The 20317-nt window shown below is 45.0% G+C and overlaps 1 protein-coding gene across 2 annotated transcripts in view; it reads right to left on the reverse strand.

The window, feature by feature from the left end:
* LOC124004673 (BMP-binding endothelial regulator protein-like) overlaps positions 1-18946 on the reverse strand; it is a 24835-nt gene extending 5889 nt beyond the window's left edge. The window contains exons 1-10 of one of the 2 annotated variants that reach the window (XM_046313351.1): positions 17807-18946; positions 16623-16708; positions 7840-7936; positions 5924-6006; positions 3714-3804; positions 3445-3527; positions 2693-2792; positions 2433-2542; positions 2181-2315; positions 1862-1966 (exon numbers count right to left, since the gene is read on the reverse strand). In XM_046313351.1, coding sequence (XP_046169307.1) covers positions 1862-1966; positions 2181-2315; positions 2433-2542; positions 2693-2792; positions 3445-3527; positions 3714-3804; positions 5924-6006; positions 7840-7936; positions 16623-16708; positions 17807-17837 — 921 coding nt within the window. In that variant the 5' untranslated portion in view covers positions 17838-18946. Of the gene's footprint in view, positions 1-1861; positions 1967-2180; positions 2316-2432; positions 2543-2692; positions 2793-3444; positions 3528-3713; positions 3805-5923; positions 6007-7839; positions 7940-16622; positions 16709-17806 lie in introns of both variants that reach the window. The other variant, XM_046313350.1, reaches the window with a different exon arrangement.
* Positions 18947-20317: the final 1371 nt, after the last annotated feature.

Below are 20317 nucleotides of genomic sequence, written 5' to 3' on the forward strand. Positions count from 1 at the left end.
ATACTCTCTGCCTGGTGTATGTGTGCGTTTGCTAGAGAGATGGTGGGGGCTATGTTTCAACCTCCATCAGAGGTGCACATTTGAGAACTCTATCCCCTTCAACCTCCACTTACCTTTGCCCCAGGGCTGTCCTCATCACTTACACTCTCTCACTTTCTCTCCCCCCCCCCCCTAGACACAAACACACACACCCGGGTCCCACCTGACCCACATCACAGTGCACAAAGGGCTCTCCCTCTTTGAAGCTCTTTGAGAGAAGGAGAGATTGGCTTTCAGGATCTAAATATAGGGAAGCTCTTCTTTACTGTCACTCAAACATCACCCAGACAAAGACCTGACTGGAGACTGTGTGTCTCCTATGGGACGGAGGGGCAGACACATGGGTGACCACACTGTGACCGTGTGATAAGTGAATGCTACATGACCACCAGGAAGGTATGATGAGTGGATGTTGTGATACTGTATGACAGGTGACCGCTATGTGACCGTATCTATATTGCAATTGACCGCTAGGTGACCGTGTCTCAGTTGGCTGTTATGTGACTATTACGACAGATGACCATGACTCAGTGACCAAGACACAAACACAGATGGCCGTTAGGGGATAGATATACTACATGACTCCATAACAGGTGAACTCTGTGTGACCACTAGGAATCCATGACTAAGGCAGCCATATGTAACTAATTGTACTGTCTGACTAATGACCGTATGACAGTTCATTATACTACTATGTGACCATGATCTGCTCCATAACCATACGGGCATGGTGTATATGTGATGGTGGTGGGATGCTAGCTTAAAAAAGAATGACAACGAGCCTTTAATGTTGACTATAGGAATGTATGAAAGAACAGATGACCACTACATTACCGCGCAACAAGCAACCGCTATGTGACCATAACAGGTGACGCTAGGTAACCATTGTAACCGTGTGAACGCTGGTCACTGGCAGCATGAATAAGTAACTGATCATTTGGTCGCTGGAATGCAAAGAATCTACTACATCACCCCAAGACAGGTGACCGCCCTGTGAACTGGGACTGTTAGTCAGCCCAAAAAACTTGACAGCTGAAGCATGGTTACTGTGGTAAGTTACCGGGTCGTTCCTTGGCCCACCACACTGTTCTGGCCCAGGTGAATTGATTTTGACTCCTCCTTAATGCTCCACCGCAAAATCAGCTTCCAGTCAGCTGCCTACTGTGACACCAACACGTCACGCAAGTGGATTGAATATGTGGCGGTTAGTCACAGACAGTAACTCTGGACAGTAGACAGCCTCTGTCTGTCTCAGCGGGAGGGGGACCAGATGGATGGGGACGTGGTGAATTGTGAAAGTGACTGTCTCATGTTGATGATTCAGGGAGAACAGAGGGACCCCAGGGCTATGTCCTATAGATATAGGCAGTGTTCATAACATAAGTGCATTTACGTTGCAGATGGGAAATTGCTTAAAGCTGAAATCTGCATATGGTGAAACAGCGCCACTCTCCGCCCCAGAGCATTTGTTCTCGTTTTTATTTTGTTGATGAAACAGAGGAGAGGAGCATTCAGCATCGTGGTAAAATGTATTTGTGGTACATGCTCTGCTGTTCTATCATGGGTCCAATGAAGAAAAAAACAGGGGTTGTTGTTTGAAGTAACTTCTTTGTTGATGTAATATCGCAAACGAGTGTAGCAGTTTCACCAAGTACAGATTCCAGCTTTAAGATAATAGGTAAAGTGAGTGAGCATGATTATTTTTTTAAGCCTATTCTAATAAATGTTGTTATTCACATCAATTCATTGAAAAATTCCTGGAATGAAAAGGCGCAATACAAAGAGAGACAGTTTGTGATTGGGCCTTGAGCCTGTCATTCACCGAGGGGCAGCTGGTGATTGGCACACACTGCTTTGGCTGGCACTCGATGGCCCCCTTGACACAGGCACACAGAGTGCAGTTCACAGACGACCACATGTCTCCCTCCTAGAGCAGAGGAAGAAGCAGAGAGGGCACCAATCAACCACAACATCAATCAAACAAGTATTAATGGCTGTATAAATATGCATATAAATGTCAGAATGAGGACAACTGCGGTGGATAAGTATCAGTGTTGAATGTTGAGGCAATGGTAAGGTTCTATTCTCCCAGTTGATATCAAGGATGCAGCATTAGGACTTGTTGTCCCAGACTGTCTCACCCGGTAGAACTTGTTCCTGGCCCGGCAGTACTTCACTTCCGCTACCTTCACAAAGGACAGACACGCCTCACAGCACTGGTCACCATGGCAACTGCCCGGCCGAGAGCAGCGCTTCCTACACACCACAGTGGAATTCTGAGAAGGTGGAGGGATACGAGGGAAGGAGAAGGGGTCAGTTATTGATGGTAACTTGGTGATATGGCACATACATTGAATAGAGTTCTGGGGCCTGGTTCTCTGGTCAGTTCTTACCTTGCAGGTACAGGTGGTGCAGTTGTCATGTTTGAAAGAGGTGCCGTCCTCATAGACCTCACTGTGGAACAGACAACTCCCCATCGATAGGTCAAACACTTTCCTCTGACCTGACGGAGAGAGAAAGAAAAAAATATATGCTTGATGATAATTATTCTGACTTAAGATGTTTTAATAATAATAATTCATGAAATATGAAAATGTCCTCCAGACTTCTATCGGAGAGTCCTATGAAGTATTTGATGAGAGAGGGGTGTTACCGAGGCACTTGGGACAGCACTGTCCGGGCTGAGTGTGGCTCAGGTGGGCGGGGCATGAGAGGACAGGACACACATCCCTGACGCATAGGGTACGCCCTCCCTGAAAGAACACAGCATATCATATCAAATCAAATCGTTATTTCTCACATGCGCCAAATACAACTGGTGTAGACCTTACATGCAGACCTTAAATGCTTACTTACAAGCCCTTAACCAACAATGCAGTTTTAAGAAAATAGAGTTCAGAAAATATTTACTAAAAAAAACAAAATACCCCAATGAAAGAAGAATAAGGAAGCTATATACATAGACGTTAAAACAACGCTGCATTCATCTTCTCTTATGCATTACTCAACTTATCTCCACTTAATGACCATTTCCCTTACACAATATCATTTTTACCTTTGTCTGGACCTGTGAAACCCGGATTGCTACCTTTAACAGCTCACAAACACAACTACTCTATATGCCAGACGGTTTTCACAGTTCCCCCTGGCCTTGTAGCAGTGTGCCCTCATTAACGGCTGGTACAGGACACAGTGTACACTAGTCCAACTGAGGCGTTAATGTGTTTAAAGACTCACCTCACAATGTGTTTACTCACTCTCCTCCCCTGTTTGTTTACTAAGGGGAGGGGGAGCGTGACCACTTTGAGTCCCCTGAGAGCCAAGACAAACTAATTTGGACCACAGAGAGCCAGTTACTGTACTGTGGGGACTGGAGACATGCATGTCTATACAGTGTATACTCACAGTGCAGGTGCATTTAATACAGGGTTTTCCCTCAGGGTGAAACTCTTCCCTCTCTTTGTACAGATGGCCCTCCAAGATACAGCCTGGAACAGAAGAGACACACAGGTTAGCTTTATTATCGATGTATTCCTTTTTTCACTCACTCACTCACTCACACACACACACACACACACACACACACACACGCACGCACGCACGCACACACGCACACACACACACGCACGCACACACACACACACACACACACACACACACACTCACTCACTCACTCGGGCACGTTGGGCAGCACTTCTTGGGGTGAATCTTGGGGTTCCTGCAGTGAACGACACATTGTGCTTCCGCTTCAGTTACGACACCTTCCTGTCAAAACCAGGAAGCAATTAAAACAGCGATTTATTTATTATTGTTCGAGCAAATTTCCTACGACATATTCCCAGCAGCATCCCTGTCCAGTCCTAGGCTACGTACATCAGTGAATATTCTGCTGCATACCTCTCATTCCTGTATTAGACAAACTCGTCTCTCGGTTGCTTAGCTGTTTGAATCCTGTTTCAGTTATGTAAGGCATGTACTACGTAAGCAGGATATTAGATAGGGACATACCATTAGATAGGAACATTCCATTCTGCATCTCACACATGCAACTATTCTACACACTGGGACACCCCTGATCACTCACTGGAAATGTACCTGAAAAAATATCCTGAATCAACAACATATTCCATGAGAACCACAAACTGAAGCTCAGAAACACACACACCTCCCTTGTTGGGCAGATCTCAGTAGTCTGCCATGTGTTTAGTTCAATAGAAGTGACATGTATTATACATGCCCTAGGATTGTTAGAAGTAGGAGTGTTAGAACTAGGGACCTCAACACTGTTTGTGTGTGAGGTCTGGATACTGGTTAGACTAGACCCCCCCCCCCCCCCCTTGGGGATGGAGTAAATGAGTGGTGTGTGGAGCTCAGCTTTTTTCGCACACCACCCGTCAACACGCAGACTAACACATAGCCTAGTTTGACTGGACCTCCCCAATGCTGGAGCTGACACTCCCTCACACAGCTGTGTCCACTGCCATTTTATTTTGTTTTATTTTTTACATTTAACCTTTATTTAACTAGGCAAGTCAGTTAAGAACAAATTCTTAATATATATTGACAATGACGGCCATTGACTTACAGTGTTCAGATCTGTGCGTGTGTTTTGTGTTTTAAGTGGTATTGTGGGACCCTGTGAGTGTGTGGTGTGTATACAGTAAGTGAGGTTGGGTGTACATGTGGTTTGAGTGTGTTTTGAGGAGACGTGTGGGGTTAGTCTTGTGAGGTCGACACTGGGTTGGGGAGGCTTGAAACCAGATGGGTGGACTGTACTGCCAAATTCACCTGGCTCCTCTCCCAAAGATATTGAGACATATATCATCCTCCATTATCTTTCTATCCCTCTCCTTCACTCGCTCTCTCTCAGCCCCCCCAACTTCATCTGACTTTCTTTCTTTATGTCTCTTCTTCCTCCAAACCCTTGGCTATCTGTACACTGTCTCATTTTTTCTCTCCCTCACCTCTCGTTCCCTCCCCAACTCTGTGTCTCTGTCTGCGTCATTCAGCCTCCCACTCTAAATGTATGTCTATCTTTCCCTAGATCCTCACTTATCTTTCTCCCTTTCTTCATGAATCTCTCTCTCCCTTTCCACCCGTCTCTCTTTCACTCACTCCCCCTGTGTCCGTTTGCCTGTTTTCCACTCACTCCCTTCTTTCATTCCCTCTCTCTTTCCCTCTCCCTGTCTGCCTCTGGCTTAGTACTCCCTCTTTCATTCCCTCTCTCTTTCCCTCTCACTGTCTGCCTCTGGCTTAGTACTCTCTTTCATTCTGTCTGCCTCTGGCTTAGTACTCCCTCTTTCATTCCCTCTCTCTTTCCCTCTCCCTGTCTGCCTCTGGCTTAGTACTCCCTCTTTCATTCCCTCTCTCTTTCCCTCTCCCTGTCTGCCTCTGGCTTAGTACTCCCTCTTTCATTCCCTCTCTCTTTCCCTCTCCCTGTCTGCCTCTGGCTTAGTACTCCCTCTTTCATTCCCTCTCTCTTTCCCTCTCCCTGTCTGCCTCTGGCTTAGTACTCCCTCTTTTCCCTCTCTCTTTCCCTCTCCCTGTCTGCATTCCCTCTCTCTTTCCCTCTCCCTGTCTGCCTCTGGCTTAGTACTCCCTCTTTCATTCCCTCTCTCTTTCCCTCTCCCTGTCTGCCTCTGGCTTAGTACTCCCTCTTTCATTCCCTCTCTCTTTCCCTCTCCCTGTCTGCCTCTGGCTTAGTACTCCCTCTTTCATTCCCTCTCTCTTTCCCTCTCCCTGTCTGCCTCTGGCTTAGTACTCCCTCTTTCCTTCTCTCCGTCATTTACTTTACATTCCCTCTACTTACTTTTCTCATCATCGTCTCTCTCTCTATGTCTTTTACCCTCCCTTTCTCTCTTTCATTTCTCTTTGTGACACTCACCTGACAGCGGCGAGAGATGCAGGGCTTGATGGAGCTGGTCCAGGAGACAGAACTATTATAAGACTCTCCATCCAGCTGACAACCTAGAGAGTGAGAGGGGAAGGATAGAGAGAGAGTGAGAGAGAGGGGGGATAGAGAGAAAGAGACAGAGAGAGGGAGAGCGAGAGAAAGTTAGCACTCCAAACCTGGATGTGAATGTTTACTAGTTCGTGGAAACTAAAAGTCTACAGGGAGCACTAAATGGACCACATGTGTGAACATAGAGCTGTTTGCCTCTCCAGACCATAAGTGTTGAGACAGATTTAACACAGGGTTATGAATCCACTGTATGCGATGCCTGGAGGGAGTCTGTCTGCCACCACCATCAGAGCCAGCTGGCTATAATGCCCCTTATGGCTTGGGAAGACCTTTCTTTGATTGTCATGATTTGGCATAGTGATGGTGAGGTTTAGTAGTCTCGACACTGTCAGTTATGTGCAATTCAGACACTTGAGACAGACAGACAGACAGACAGGCATGCACACACTCTGACAACCCCAATCCATTACATAGATGTATCAAGATACCAGACCATGTTGTTGTGAAGTGTCCAGGTCCATTCCAAGGGCTTGATAAAAACACCATGTGAAATGGGCCTGAGATCCACTATGAGCAATCACAACGCTCCAGATACACCACCCACAGTCAATAAGGGACTAAATTCATCTTCAATTTCAACAGATATAGGGTTGTCTGGGTATGGAAACACAGCAAAACCATTCCTATGATAAAACCACTGCATTAAGTACTTGTGGGAGGTTTTTGTGCTGACATGAGCAAGTTCCTGTTCTAAATGTAGACATGGTCATGAATAAAACCCAAAGTCAACCACAATGGAGGAACAATAGGCACTAATATCATTCACCATGACAACATGGGGCTTTCCATGGTCGACTTAAGCGAGCTCCACCTCTTTTCATTTGAATTAACTCTAGTCTCGTATAATCTTGACCGCAAACAAAGGACCGCGCCCCAGACCATGAGGTGGTCAATGCTGTGGACCGTGTCCAAGGTGACCCCAACACTACGCGACCCCTGTGTGTTCTGATTGGGAGGTGAATGAGTGTGGTCCTAGTCTGGGAGGCTGAGAGGCGCAGCGGCTCGTAAACTAGGTTTATTTCTGTGCCCCATAAACCCAACGCTGAACCCCAACGGGTCCCAACCTGTCCCAGAGAGGAGAAGTCCACCACTGCAGCTGTGTGTGTGTGTGTGTGTGTGTGTGTGTGTGTGTGTGTGTGTGTGTGTGTGTGTGTGTGTGTGTGTGTGTGTGTGTGTGTGTGTGTGTGTGTGTGTGTGTGTGTGTGTGTGTGTGTGTGTGTGTGTGTGAGAGAGAGAGAGAGAGAGATGCTGGCAAACAGTGTGAGAAAGAATAGGTCTGAAGACTTAAATACGATTTGCTGTACGCCTGTCACATGTTTGTGGGTGTGTTTGAGAAGAAGCCTGGAAAATAATAGCTATATGTGTTTGTGTATGTAGCAATTTACCCTCAAGCAGAATCTTCAATTGGTCTGATACAGTACACATACATACACACGCATAGTAACTATTGTGCTGTGGGAAGAAAAACTATTCCTCATTCCTCCACAAGGAGGCAGTAGTGGATAAATAAGTAGGATGACCAGTGCAGCTGGACTGTCTTCTACTGTGGGACTCAAGCTGTCACGTCACCCTCACTCCAACAGGTAGCATCAATGACCGTCAAACAACATCGCTGCAGCAAGGTCTATACATCAACACTAAAGAGATTCAGAGATAGAACCTACTCACTCCACTAGACAAAGTTCCAAGTCTATTGTACAGAACAGTACATGCATCCCCTAACCTTCGACCTCATGTTTTCATGGTGATGAGAGTTGTAGAGTGTGTGTGCTGCTCACCTTTGCATCTCTCACAGCAGGCTCCTGTCTGTTTGACAACCAGAGCACAGTCCTCAGACACCAGGGGACACTTCTCCTGTTTACAGTCTGCCTTCTCCTTCTGATGGAGAGGGTGGGAGGGGGAGGGAGGGTAGAGAGATAGAGATCGAAAGTAAGAGGGGGGAGGTGAGAAAGAGGGGGTAGAGAGAGAGGAAGAGAGAGACGGAGGGATAGAGGGAGAAAGAAGCTTTTTGATTACCATCAGTGTATTCACATTATAAAGTCTCCTACACATTCTTTGTCGACACACTCCCCTTTTACAGGCTAAAATAAACTCTGGTTACATGTACTTTATGCAGATGTTCTCTTTCTCTCTTCTCAATTTATATACAACCCCACTTTATATACTCGCTAAACAGTATCACTTTGCCACTAACTTTATACACTCCCTTTATATAGTCCCCATTTACTCAGTGCAACCTAACTGGACTGTATAATGAGTCAACTTCAAAGCTGGACCGTGGCCCATATAACTAAAATAAAACTGGGCGGTTTTATTTACAGAGAGCCTTCACTGGTTCTCTAACCACGCTGGTTTGGGTGATGCCATCAGTGAAGGCGAGAGAAGGGCGGTGAGAGGCGAAGGCACATGGGATCCATACATAGTCTCTGTAAAGCGCTCCCCAAACCACTGGTCTAAATCATAGAGATTTTCAGAGCACTTTCAACAGCCAGTTTGAGACAAATATGTCTGAGAGTGAGATATATGATGCCAGATAGATAGATAGAGGGATGGATTTTGAGAGGGAAAGAGAGAGAGAGATTGATTTTTAGAGAGAGAGAGAAATAGAGAGAGATAAAGAAATAGAAAGAGTGGAGAGTTATGCGTCTTCTGACGACCACAGTAGTTGTTTATGTTATTTATTTCACCTTTATTTAACCAGGTAGGCTAGTTGAGAACAAGTTCTCATTTGCAACTGTGACCTGGCCAAGATAAAGCAAAGCAGGGTGACAACAACACAGAGTTACACATGGAGAAAAAATAAACAAGCCAATAACACAATAAACAAGTCAATGACACAGTAGAAAATATAAAGTCTATATACAGTGTGTGCAAAAGGCATGAGGAGGTAGGCAATAAATAGGCCATAGGAGCGAATAATTACAATTTAGCGGATTAACACTGGAGTGATAAACGAGCAGATTGATGATGTGCAAGTAGAGATACTGGTGTGCAAAAGAGCAGAAAAGTAAATAAAATAAAAAACAATATGGGGATGAGGTAGGTAGATTGGGTGGGCTATTTACAGATGTACTATGTACAGCTGCAGTGATCGGTTAGCTGCTCAGATAGTCAATGTTTAAAGTTGGTGAGGGAAATAAAAGTCTCCAACTTCAGCAATTTTTGCAATTAGTTCCAGTCACAGGCAGCAGAGAACTGGGAGGAAAGGCGGCCAAATGAGGTGTTGGCTTTGGGGATGATCAGTGAGATATACCTGCTGGAACGTGTGCTACGGGTGGGTGTTGTTATCGTGACCAGTGAACTGAAATAAGGCGGAGCTTTACCTAGCTTATAGATGACCTGGAGCCAGTGGGTCTGGCGACGAATATGTAGCGAGGGCCAGCCGACTAGAGCATACAGGTCGCAGTGGTGGGTGGTATAAGGTGATTTGGTAACAAAACGGATGGCACTGTGATAGACTGCATCCAGTTTGCTGAGTAGAGTGTTGGAAGCTGTTTTGTAGATGACGAGGGGGATGACCGCGGCAGCTTTCCGATCTTTAGGGATCTCGGACGATACGAAAGAGAGGATGAACAGGCTGGTAATAGGGGTTGCAACAATGCAGAACTATAGCGGTGGATAGTTTTAAAAATAGAGGGTCCAGATAGTCTAGCCCAGCTGATATGTAGAGGTCCAGGTTTTGCAGCTCTTTCAGAACATCTGCCGTCTGAATTTGGGTGAAGGAGAAGCTGGGAAGGCTTGGGCGAGTAGCTGCGGGGGAGGTGGAGCTGTTGGCCGGGGTTGGAGTAGCCAGGAGGAAGGCATGGCCAGCCATTGAGAAATGCGATTATCATGGATTTATGACCGTGTTACCTAGCCTCAGTGCAGTGGGAAGCTGGGAGGAGGTGCTCTTGTTCTCCATGGACTTTACAGTGTCCCAAAACTTTTTGGAGTTAGAGCTACATGATGCGAATTTCTGCTTGAAAAAGCTAGCCTTTGCTTTCCTGACTGACTGAGTGTATTGGTTCCTGACTTCTCTGAACAGTTGCATATCGTGGGGACTATTCGATGCTATTGCAGTCCGCCACAGGATGTTTTTGGGCTGGTCAAGGGCAGTCAGGTCTCGAGTGAACCAAGGGCTATATCTGTTTTTAGGTCTGCATTTGTTGAACGGGGCATGCTTATCTAAGATGGTGAGGAAATTACTTTTAAAGAATGACCAGGCATCCTCGACCGACGGAATGAGGTCAATATCTTTCCAGGATACCTGGCCCAGGTCGATTAGAAAGGCCTGCTTACAGAGGTGTTTTAGGGAGCATTTGACAGTGATGAGGGGTGGTCATTTGACCGCGTACCCATAGCAGATACAGGCAAAGAGGCAGTTCCTCCAGATCCTGATTGAAAACAGCGGAGGTGTATTTGGAGGGCAAGTTGGTCAGGATAATGTCTATGAGGGTGCCCATGTTTACGGATTTAGGGTTGTACCTGGTGGGTTCCTTGATGTTTTGTGTGAGAACTGTTTTGTGTAAGAAGCTAGATGGGGGGCAATCAATTCACAAATGGTGTCCAGGGCACAGCTGGGAGAGGAGGGGGGTCGATAGCAGGCGGCAACAGTGAGATACTTATTTCTGGAGAGGTTGATTTTTTAAATTAGAAGTTCAAACTGTTTGGGTATAGACCTGGAAAGTATGACAGAACTTTGCAGGCTATCTCTGCAGTAGATTGCAACTCCTCCCCCTTTGGCAGTTCTATCTTGACGGAAAATGTTGTAGCTGGGTATGGAAATCTCAGAATTGTTGGTGGCCTTCCTAAGCCAGGATTCAGACACGGCAAGGACATCAGGGTGGGCGGAGTGTGCTAAAGCAGTGAGTAAAACAAACTTAGGGAGGAGGCTTCTGATGTTGACATGCATGAAATCAAGGTTTTTTCGATCACAGGAGTCAACAAATGAGGGTGCATGGGACACGCAGGGCCTGGGTTTACCTCCACATCACCCGAGGAACAGAGGAGGAATAGGATGAGGGTACGGCGAAAAGGCTATCAAAACTAGAGCGTTGGGGACAAAGAATATGCCACCATACCCGTCTGCACATTATGCCTTGAATCTATTCTACCACGCCCAGAAATCTGTACAGTGGAGGTAAGCCCAGGCACTGAGTGATGATAAGAGAGGTTGTATCTCTGGATAAGCTGGTTATAATGGGTGAGATCACCGCATGTGTGAGAGGTGGGACAAAGGAGGTATCAGAGGTATAATGAGTGGAACTAGGGGCTCCATTGTAAAGTAAAACAATTATAACTAACCTAAACAACAGTATACCAGGCATTTTGACATATGAGAGAGACATACAGCGAGGCATAAAGTAATCACAGGTGTTGATTTGGAGAGCTAACTAAGACAACAACGGGTGAGACAACAACAGCTAATCAGCTAAAACAACAACAGGTAAAATGGCGATGAATGGGCAGAGAGGGTCGGTTAACTACACACAAAGCCTGAGTTCGCGGCTAGGGCCGACAGATAAAAAAATAAAATAAATAATAATAATAAATAAATAATAAGAATAAAAAGAGTACCGTGATTAATGGACAGTCCAGCGGGCATCAGCTATGTAGCCAAGTGATCATAGGGTCCAGGGGGCAGCAATCGATGGAACAGGGAAGCCACAGAGTAGTCGCTACCACACAAGCTAGCAGGGGAACCAACGTTTAAAGTTAGTAGCCCGGGGCTAATAGGAGTGTCTGCTCCGACGTCCGACGGAGGCCGGTTGAAGGCACAGTGGATGGAGTATTTGTCGGCAGACCTGTCGTGGTGGTGCAGCGGGGCGCCGTGTCGACTAAGGATCCAAGCCAGATGGCGAAAGAGGTATTGTAGTTGTAGTAATTTAGTTTTCTATCCGGGAGATGCGCCTGGCTCACGGCTATCTGGTGCTAGCTTCGGGGCAGGGGCATTAGCCACTCGGTAGCAGCGGTGATCCGGTGTCAAGGTCCAGAGCTTACGGCAATGATCCGGTGGAGTAGTGGGTTCTATCCATGTTTGGGTGGAGTCCAGGTGAACAACTGAGTAGGCCGAGAGGTGGGCCTCAGGGATAGTTTCAGTACTGGGTAACTCGGTGGGTGCTAGCTAGCTGTGAAGATCAGGAGAATGGTCCAGGGATTACGGCAGGAATCCGGCGTTGTAGTGGAGAGACAGTCCGTTACTGGTAGGCTGGCGAGTATTATCCTAGCTAAAAAAAGTGCTGGTACATGTGCAGAAGGTAAAGGCCGCTAGCAGTGGCTAACAATGACTAAATAGCTTGTAGCTAATTAGCTGGTTAGTTTCTGATGGCTAGGTGGTTCTTGCTATAAGGTCTAAAAATTAAAAATAATAGCGGTTCCGTATCACATTGGGTGAGGCAGGTTACCGGAAGATATAATTGAACTAAAATGAGATTGAAAGAGATTGAAAGAGATTGAAAATAAAATTGAAATATATACAAAAAAAGACGAAAAAATACAAAAGTACACGAAAGGACGAACAAAACATGTCTGCACTGCTACGCCATCTTGGAATATCTAGTAGTGTCATAGAGGTCACGTATTTGTCCTTGAATCTTAATGTCTCTCCACACCTGTGCTTTCCCAGTTGGGCTTTGGAGCCATTCCACTCGGCAGCCATTAACACTAAGTGGTGTGAAAAGGTTTGACCTCTCTCAACAAAGATTAGGGGTCAAATCAGGTCACCACGCCTCATAAACACTCAACATACCGTGTACTTTCTGAGGCTTCTTACTGGTCTACTGGTGGTATGTCGTGGCTTCTAATAGGCCAACGGGTGGTCTGGGGATTGATATTGGACTACTGCTAGTCTCTTGTAATAACTAGAGAAATATTTGACCTGAAGGGTAATAACATGTTGATAGGTTAATGTGACCATCTAAAAAGATATATGTAGAGTATGTAAGATGCATTGATCCCTGACGTGATGGTCATGTACTGTGGAAAGATGATCACTAGATGGCGACAGCACAGTCAGTTTCACTATCTCCATTTGCCAACTTCAGATAATCAAAATGTGTTCAGTCAAACCATGGTCTACGGATAATTTCTCTCTCCCTCCCTCCTAATCTCTCTCCCAGTCTTTTCCACTATCACTCTCTCTCTCTCAGTCTGACCTCAGAGGGCATGTCAAAACAAGCTGACAGGCTCGCCAGCCACCGTGCCGTCGGTCTTTCATGGAAGGATGGAGAGATCACTAAAAGGCTTTTCAGAGAAGCACTCAAATCAAAGGCCTATTTAAACCTGGACTCCTTGCCCTCGTGACCCTTCATCTCCCTCCAAAACAAACAGGTCGCGACCCCACAGGAGCAGCAGTTGTGGCTTAAAACTGGATGAAAAAAAGATAAGGGCAACAATATATACATTTCACTGAGAAGTCACAAGCCTATCCAAGAAGTAGGCCTATTCCTGCACCAGTGGTAGAAAGTGAATGGTGCTGAATGAACTGAATGTAACTTTTGGCTCCGATAGGTAGGCTAGCTCCATGACTTTTCTTTGAATTCAGATGGTTGTTGTCCTATCCTTCTTTATGTCCTGGCAGGTAGCCTAGCAGTTAGAATATCTGATCCGATAAGGTGAAAATCTGTCGATGTGCCCTTGAGCAAGGCACTTAACCCTATTTTATCCAGGGGCATCGTACTATAGTGGAGACTGCTGAGGGGAGGACAGAAACCATGTGTTTGATGAATTTGTATACCATTCCACTGATTCAGCTCCAGCCATTAACACAAGCCCATCCTCCCCAATTAAGGTACCACCAACCTCCTGTGCCGTACTACTATGGCTGTCCCTGTAAAACAACAGATTTTACTGCACCTATCTTGTGTGTGACTATAAAACATATATACAGTACCAGTCAAAATTTTGGACACACCTACTCATTCCAGGGTTTTTCATTATTTTACTATTCTCTACATTGTAGAATAATAGTGAAGACATCAAAACTCTGAAATACCACATATGGAATCATGTAGTAACCAAAAAAAAGTGTTAAACAATTTTAGATTCTTCAAAGTAGATACCCTTTGCTTTGATGACACCTTTGCACACTGTTGGCATTCTCTCAACCAGCTTCATGAGGTAGTCACCTGGAATGCATTTCAATTAACAGGTGAGTCCAAACTTTTGACTGGTACTGTATTTTTGTTATTTAACCTTTATTTAATAAGGCAAGTCAATTAAGAACAAATTCTTATTTTACAATGACAGCCTACCCCGGCCAAACCCTCTCCTAACCCGGGCGACGCTGGGCCAATTGTGCGCCACGTTACGGGACTCCCGATCACAGACGGCTGTGATACAGCCTGGATATATATATACACATTTTTTGTTGTCTCTACCCCTCTATTAGAAGTATCCTGGAAGGTCCAATAGCAAAGCTGCTCTGGCGATTCTCTAACACCACCGTTGCTCTATAGACCACTGGGAAAACTGAGGGGGGTGGAGAAAGAGAGCGGAAAATAAAGGAGGATTGTGTCTTCTTTGAGTCTTCTAGACTACACTCTTAGAAAAAAAGGGTTCCAAAATGGTTCTTCAGCTGTCCCAATAGGATAACCCTTTTTGGTTCCAGATAAAACCCTTTTGGGTTCCATGTAGAATCATCTGTAGAAAGGGTTCTGCATGGAACACAAAAGGGTTCTACTTGGAACCAAAAGGGTTCTACCTGCAACCAAAAATGGTTCTACCTGCAACCAAAAAGGGTTCTTCAAAGGTTATCCTATGGGGACAGCTGAAGAACCCATTAAGCTTCTAGATAAATCACATCAAATCAAATTTATTTATATAGCCCTTCGTACATCAGCTGATATCTCAAAGTGCTGTACAGAAACCCAGCCTAAAACCCCAAACAGCAAGCAATGCAGGTGTAGAAGCACGGTGGCTAGGAAAAACTCCCTAGAAAGTCCAAAACCTAGGAAGAAACCTAGAGAGGAACCAGGCTATGTGGGGTGGCCAGTCCTCTTCTGGCTGTGCCGGGTGGAGATTATAACAGAACATGGCCAAGATGTTCAAATGTTCATAAATTTACATTTACATTTAAGTCATTTAGCAGACGCTCTTATCCAGAGCGACTTACAATGACCAGCATGGTTGAATAATAACAAGGCAGAACAGTTGAAACTGGAGCAGCAGCACAGTCAGGTGGACCGGGGACAGCAAGGAGTCATCATGTCAGGTAGCACCTTTTTTCTAAGAATGTAGAGATATTAACACTGACAACGCCAGTGGCAGAGGTAAAGACTGTAAAGGTACACGGTGAGTATTGATCTACATGTTTGTGGAGCGGTTGGAACAGGAAAGGACCTTTGGCTTCCCAAATGTTTGCAGATCACTGGTCAGCCCACTGAGCTCATCAATCACTGCTACTGAGAAAGAGGAGAGGGGGAAAAAGTGAGGGGGAGTAGTAGATAGCAGGTTAACGAGAGCTGCCTCCTGGCTGCCTGTATATTATGTTTAGCGAGCGGGAGGCAGATTCCTGCGTCTTGTGAGATGGCTGGCGAAAAGAATGGCTTCTCTGTGTGCCTCAGTTTCCGCCAGTGCAGGGCCATGAACAAATACTCCGCCGCAACTGGGAGCCTGTGATTGACACTAGAGCCCTGACAGCTCACCCCCACCCTTTAAAATCCGCTAACGCCCCCTAAAAGACAGCATGGCGACACAAGTGTCTTTCAGGCTGGCCTCCCTCCCCTGTGAGGCACTCTGGGGCCAGTGACATGAAGGACGGGCCAAGATGAAAGGCTAGCCGTGGCCCTCTGATGACTGATAGCATTCAGCAGGGCTCCTAGTGATGGAAGCCTGATAAGGAGGTGGTTAGCAGAGGGAGACATATCAAAGAGACTATCAGAGCAGCTACAGACAGCCGAGGCAGCACGGCCACAGTAGCGTGCACAGTGCACACATAAATATATAACCTTACACACTGTTTCTCTGTTTCACATAGGGCAAATACCCTGCAAGTCAAACACAACATTTGTAGAAACTTCCTCACCACATGACACTTTTAAAGAGGGACTAAAAAGACAGGTGAGGGAGAGCATTATTGAATCTGGCTGCTGGTGACAGAAAAGCCTCTTACTTGCATTCTCAACCGTAAAACAATGACCTTCAAAGCAAGGAGAGACAGAGGTCAAAGAGCAAATGTTCCAGGAAAGACGCCTCCTTTCACATGTGTAACGTTAGCCTCGATTTAACAGGAAGTCGGGGCAAAGTCAGCATAAAGACAAGGACGTCTTTAAACAAACAATTCCATTTTGTTTAAAAGCCAGTGTGGGCTTACAAGGGAAATAATTAGAAAAAACAGTACAGGCCTATTTGCCCACTTAGGCCTACAACTCGGCTATAGACTATACATAATTAGGTCACAATATGAATATTAAAGTTATTCAGTCAAGCGCAGAGGGAAGAATTACGCACAACAATTGGTTTTTTTCCCTCCTCAGTGGAACCTACGTGCCAAAAACCAATAGGGAAGCTCAATGTCAACTAACAATTACCTGCCCTAACACCATTTGAAAGTTATTTAGCAAGAAATGGGATTTGTTCTCACCAGACAGACGCAGGTGATGCACGGGTTGTCCGTTATGTTGGGTATGTGGAGCACCTCTCCTTCGTTCTCGCAGCTGGCTTCTGTACCTGTGAAGGGCGCGAGGAGAGAGGCAATAAATTCGCGCCTAAGAGAAGTTACGTCATGGACTCTCTATTTGGATTATATAGGCTATAGCCTATAACTTTTTCTAAATTACGAAATATTCGATCAGTTTACCTCAGAATATTTTTGTCCGAGTGATTTAAATTGAGTTGAGATATAAATGTTTTAGTTGAGCAGGGTAGTGGCAGCCAGGGAGAGTGTTGGGGGGGGGGGAAGTTTGGTGACAACGTGGTTTCTGTGAGAATTACAGGAGAAGGGCAATTACCCCGACAGTAGCGTACCCTACAACCTTCACGTGTAATTAAACCAGCACTGCTTTAAGTGATTGTGGGGAAACCCAACACTTTAGCCTAAATCCAATGAGGCTTTTCTTCTTTTATAAAGCAGAGATGAATGAATAGCCCTATAAATGTTGTTTACTCTTCATCCATCTCTTGCAGCCGAGCACAGTGACAGGGCGCATTTTGTCTTTTTACAACCAGACAACTTTCCTATTCCACGAAAACGGTGCGTTCAACCCCGGCCCTGCAGGGAAAACAATAGACAGATGACATACCGCATATTTCGAATACCAGGTAGCGGCACGGCATGGGAATTTAAAGGTAGCCTACTCAGCTGATACCGATACGCAGGTTTTTCTTTCCCCTGAAATAAATGATTATGTTTGCACAATAAGGCGCCAGGTGACTTGGATACTGACCTCGACAGCGCGACCCAACTCGAGTTTCCTAAACAACAGTAGATGGGCAAATTATACTGGTGAGCCAATGTCATGAGGTTTCAAACGAGCCCGGGGCACCAGTTACCCGACAGAGTATATTTTTTTTCACTCAACTTTTAACGTCAATCCAATGACATTGTGACATTTGTTGTTGATTTAACGTTGATTTCACAATTCAACCAAATGTAAATAATCAAAACTAGCGTTAGACATTGAGCTGACGTCTGTGTGGAGTGTGAAGTAACGGGAACAGTGAATAGACTACCTCTAGGCCTATAGGCTAGCTTTTGGGCTTTTTTCTTGTTTTTGTCAATTGCTTGACATGTTTTGAAACTAAATAGGCCAAGTTAATATATCTTACCTGTAATTAAAGGCGAGGAGGACTGTGGCATTTGGAACAGTAAAAACACGAATAAAAAGCTGCAGGTGAACTTAAAAGAAAGTTCAAGGCGCTCGAGCAGCAATACAACAACATCCTAAAATTGGTCCAGTAAAAAAGAAGAAGAAAAACGTTAAAAAAAGGAAATTGTATGCTAGAATATACATATACATAAATATTTAAATCCCCATGGGTTGGTGTGCGAATGAAAACCCTAGAATATATGGGACTCCAGCATAATTGCCCCCATTCAGGCTACTATAGCGTTCTTCATTTGGTTTTGTTCCAGACCATAACCTTCAGTTTGTCAAAATGCTAAACGACATCCCGTGTCCTCCGGCATCCGAATATCGACATGACACGTGAAAATTACAATGACAATGCCGTGCGGACAGCCAGGCGACAGTCCTCATGTCGCGTCAAGGAGCGCTCGTGTTCCCAAAACAAGTGCAGGGGTTAGAAAATGTTTCCAAATAAAGTGAAAAACTAATTTCATAAAATATTAAAATAAAACAGATGCGTATAATAAAAAATACAAATAAAAGTATTTGGAAATAAATTCCCCAAATAGCCTAAAGATATACTCGTAATTAAATATCTTCAAAAATCCTCAGGTTTGGAAATATCAAAAATATACAGATGTTGTCAAGTGCTAAAAGAAACCGGTTAAATTTGGAATTGTAGGTCCGTTTTGCGCCGAGATGTTGTCCAACTGTCTCAGGTTTAGTAGCGGGCTTGGGGTAAGGCTACACGAGCCTGCACTGGTCTCTCTCACTCGCGAGAAGCGAACCACCTCCAGCCCAAAGTTATAGTAAACTGCTCCTACTGAGGCGCACGGCGATGCCAGCGTAATAGAAACCCTACTACTCCAGTTAAACATCCCCGCAGGGTGCTGGAACCTCCTCCAAACAAAACGAGAACGGCCCCTCAATGTTTCAATTGTTGCCGCGGGTTTAATAATCCGAGTGATTTGAAGTACAATTTTGCCCGCTGCTCCCGGCTGGCTGCAGCTCTGGTAATGAAACACTCGGTACAATACCGCGCTGTGAGAGAACCACCTACTTCAATCAGATCTCGAGGCTGGATCTCGTTTCACTACAAACACGCCTGGATACACAACATGCGATTCACCTGTCTTTACTGTTCATCTCTGCTGCGCTCTCTCAACACGGTCACGCTGCAAAACAGTGTGAAACGCAGAATGGAACAACGAAAATTCACTAATTCAGGCCACTTTGTATCAAGGTGGGGTTTCTGCGCCCCTCGAGCTGCCCGTGGACCAAGCGTCATCCCACAATTGTTGATCTCCCCCACCCGCATTGATGGTGCGCACCACAATGTCTGTCTGTTCAGTATCATATATTTGACATTTCCAGTCATATCCTCAATGCAACAGTTATTTGATAAATTAGGCATCTTTGTTTGACACCACTTCAAAGGTCTGATGTCAATTCAGTATATATGATCTATAACATTTCAATAGCCTATAATAAGGGCACATATCTAGTTTAGGCGACATTAACCAGCTTGCATGACATGAAGTGTCTGTTACTGTTGTTTGAGACAGATTTAGAAATATACACCTTTTAAAACAGTTTGTCACTCTTAAAATTGTGCTTCTGAAGAACCTCAAATGGGAAGGAAAAGCATTTCTTCAAAGATCCAATTATGACCCAACCCTGTATTTACAGCATTTAACTGTCAAGGAACAATGTTTTCTTTGATCTAATTGTATTGCTCTTGTTACTTCGCATTGTAAACATGCCACGAGTGACGAGTAAACTTAGCGAATGTGTGTGTCTGTGTGTTAGAGAGAAAGAGAGTGTGTCACTGTCTTTGTGTCGACAGTGTGTGTGCATTCAGCAGTACAGATTAACGTTGTGTTAATATTGAACGGAAGATGGCGCCAACGAGCACCCGTTTGAAGGAGAGGTGTCTAATTCCCAAACTCTCCGCAAGATTACTACAGATGCTGAGTTGAAACAGTTATTTATTTAACTGTGCCATAAATGGCCCTCTTCCACCCCAAAACGACATAGGCCTATTGCGCTGTCGTAATTCAGATTCCTTAGTATGGTCCTTTGTAGCTCAGTTGGTAGCGCATGGTGCTTGTAATGCTAGGGTAGTGGGTTTGAATCACGGGACAACTCATAAGTACGTTTTGGATAAAAGCGTAAGCTAAATGGCATATATTATTATATTATAGAGCAGGGAGGGATGGGCAACTTTGATGGAGTCGGGGGACACAAACAAACGGAACTCGTCATGAGGGGCCGCAGCAGTTTAAAAGTACATTTCCTGCAATTCTGCACATTTTGCCATGGGGTGTAAAGAAAAGTTCAGTTTTAAAACAAGTTTGCTGCAATTCTACCCATTTTGCAATAGCTGGAGGCAAATCTTTGCCGTTTTTAATATTAGAACTGATGATCAATCAATTCAACCATGCTCACTGCATGTTTAGATAGCTGGCCACTAGACTAATTTACCGATACA

Source organism: Oncorhynchus gorbuscha, linkage group LG19 (assembly GCF_021184085.1).
Source record: "Oncorhynchus gorbuscha isolate QuinsamMale2020 ecotype Even-year linkage group LG19, OgorEven_v1.0, whole genome shotgun sequence".
Taxonomy (NCBI): domain Eukaryota; kingdom Metazoa; phylum Chordata; class Actinopteri; order Salmoniformes; family Salmonidae; genus Oncorhynchus; species Oncorhynchus gorbuscha.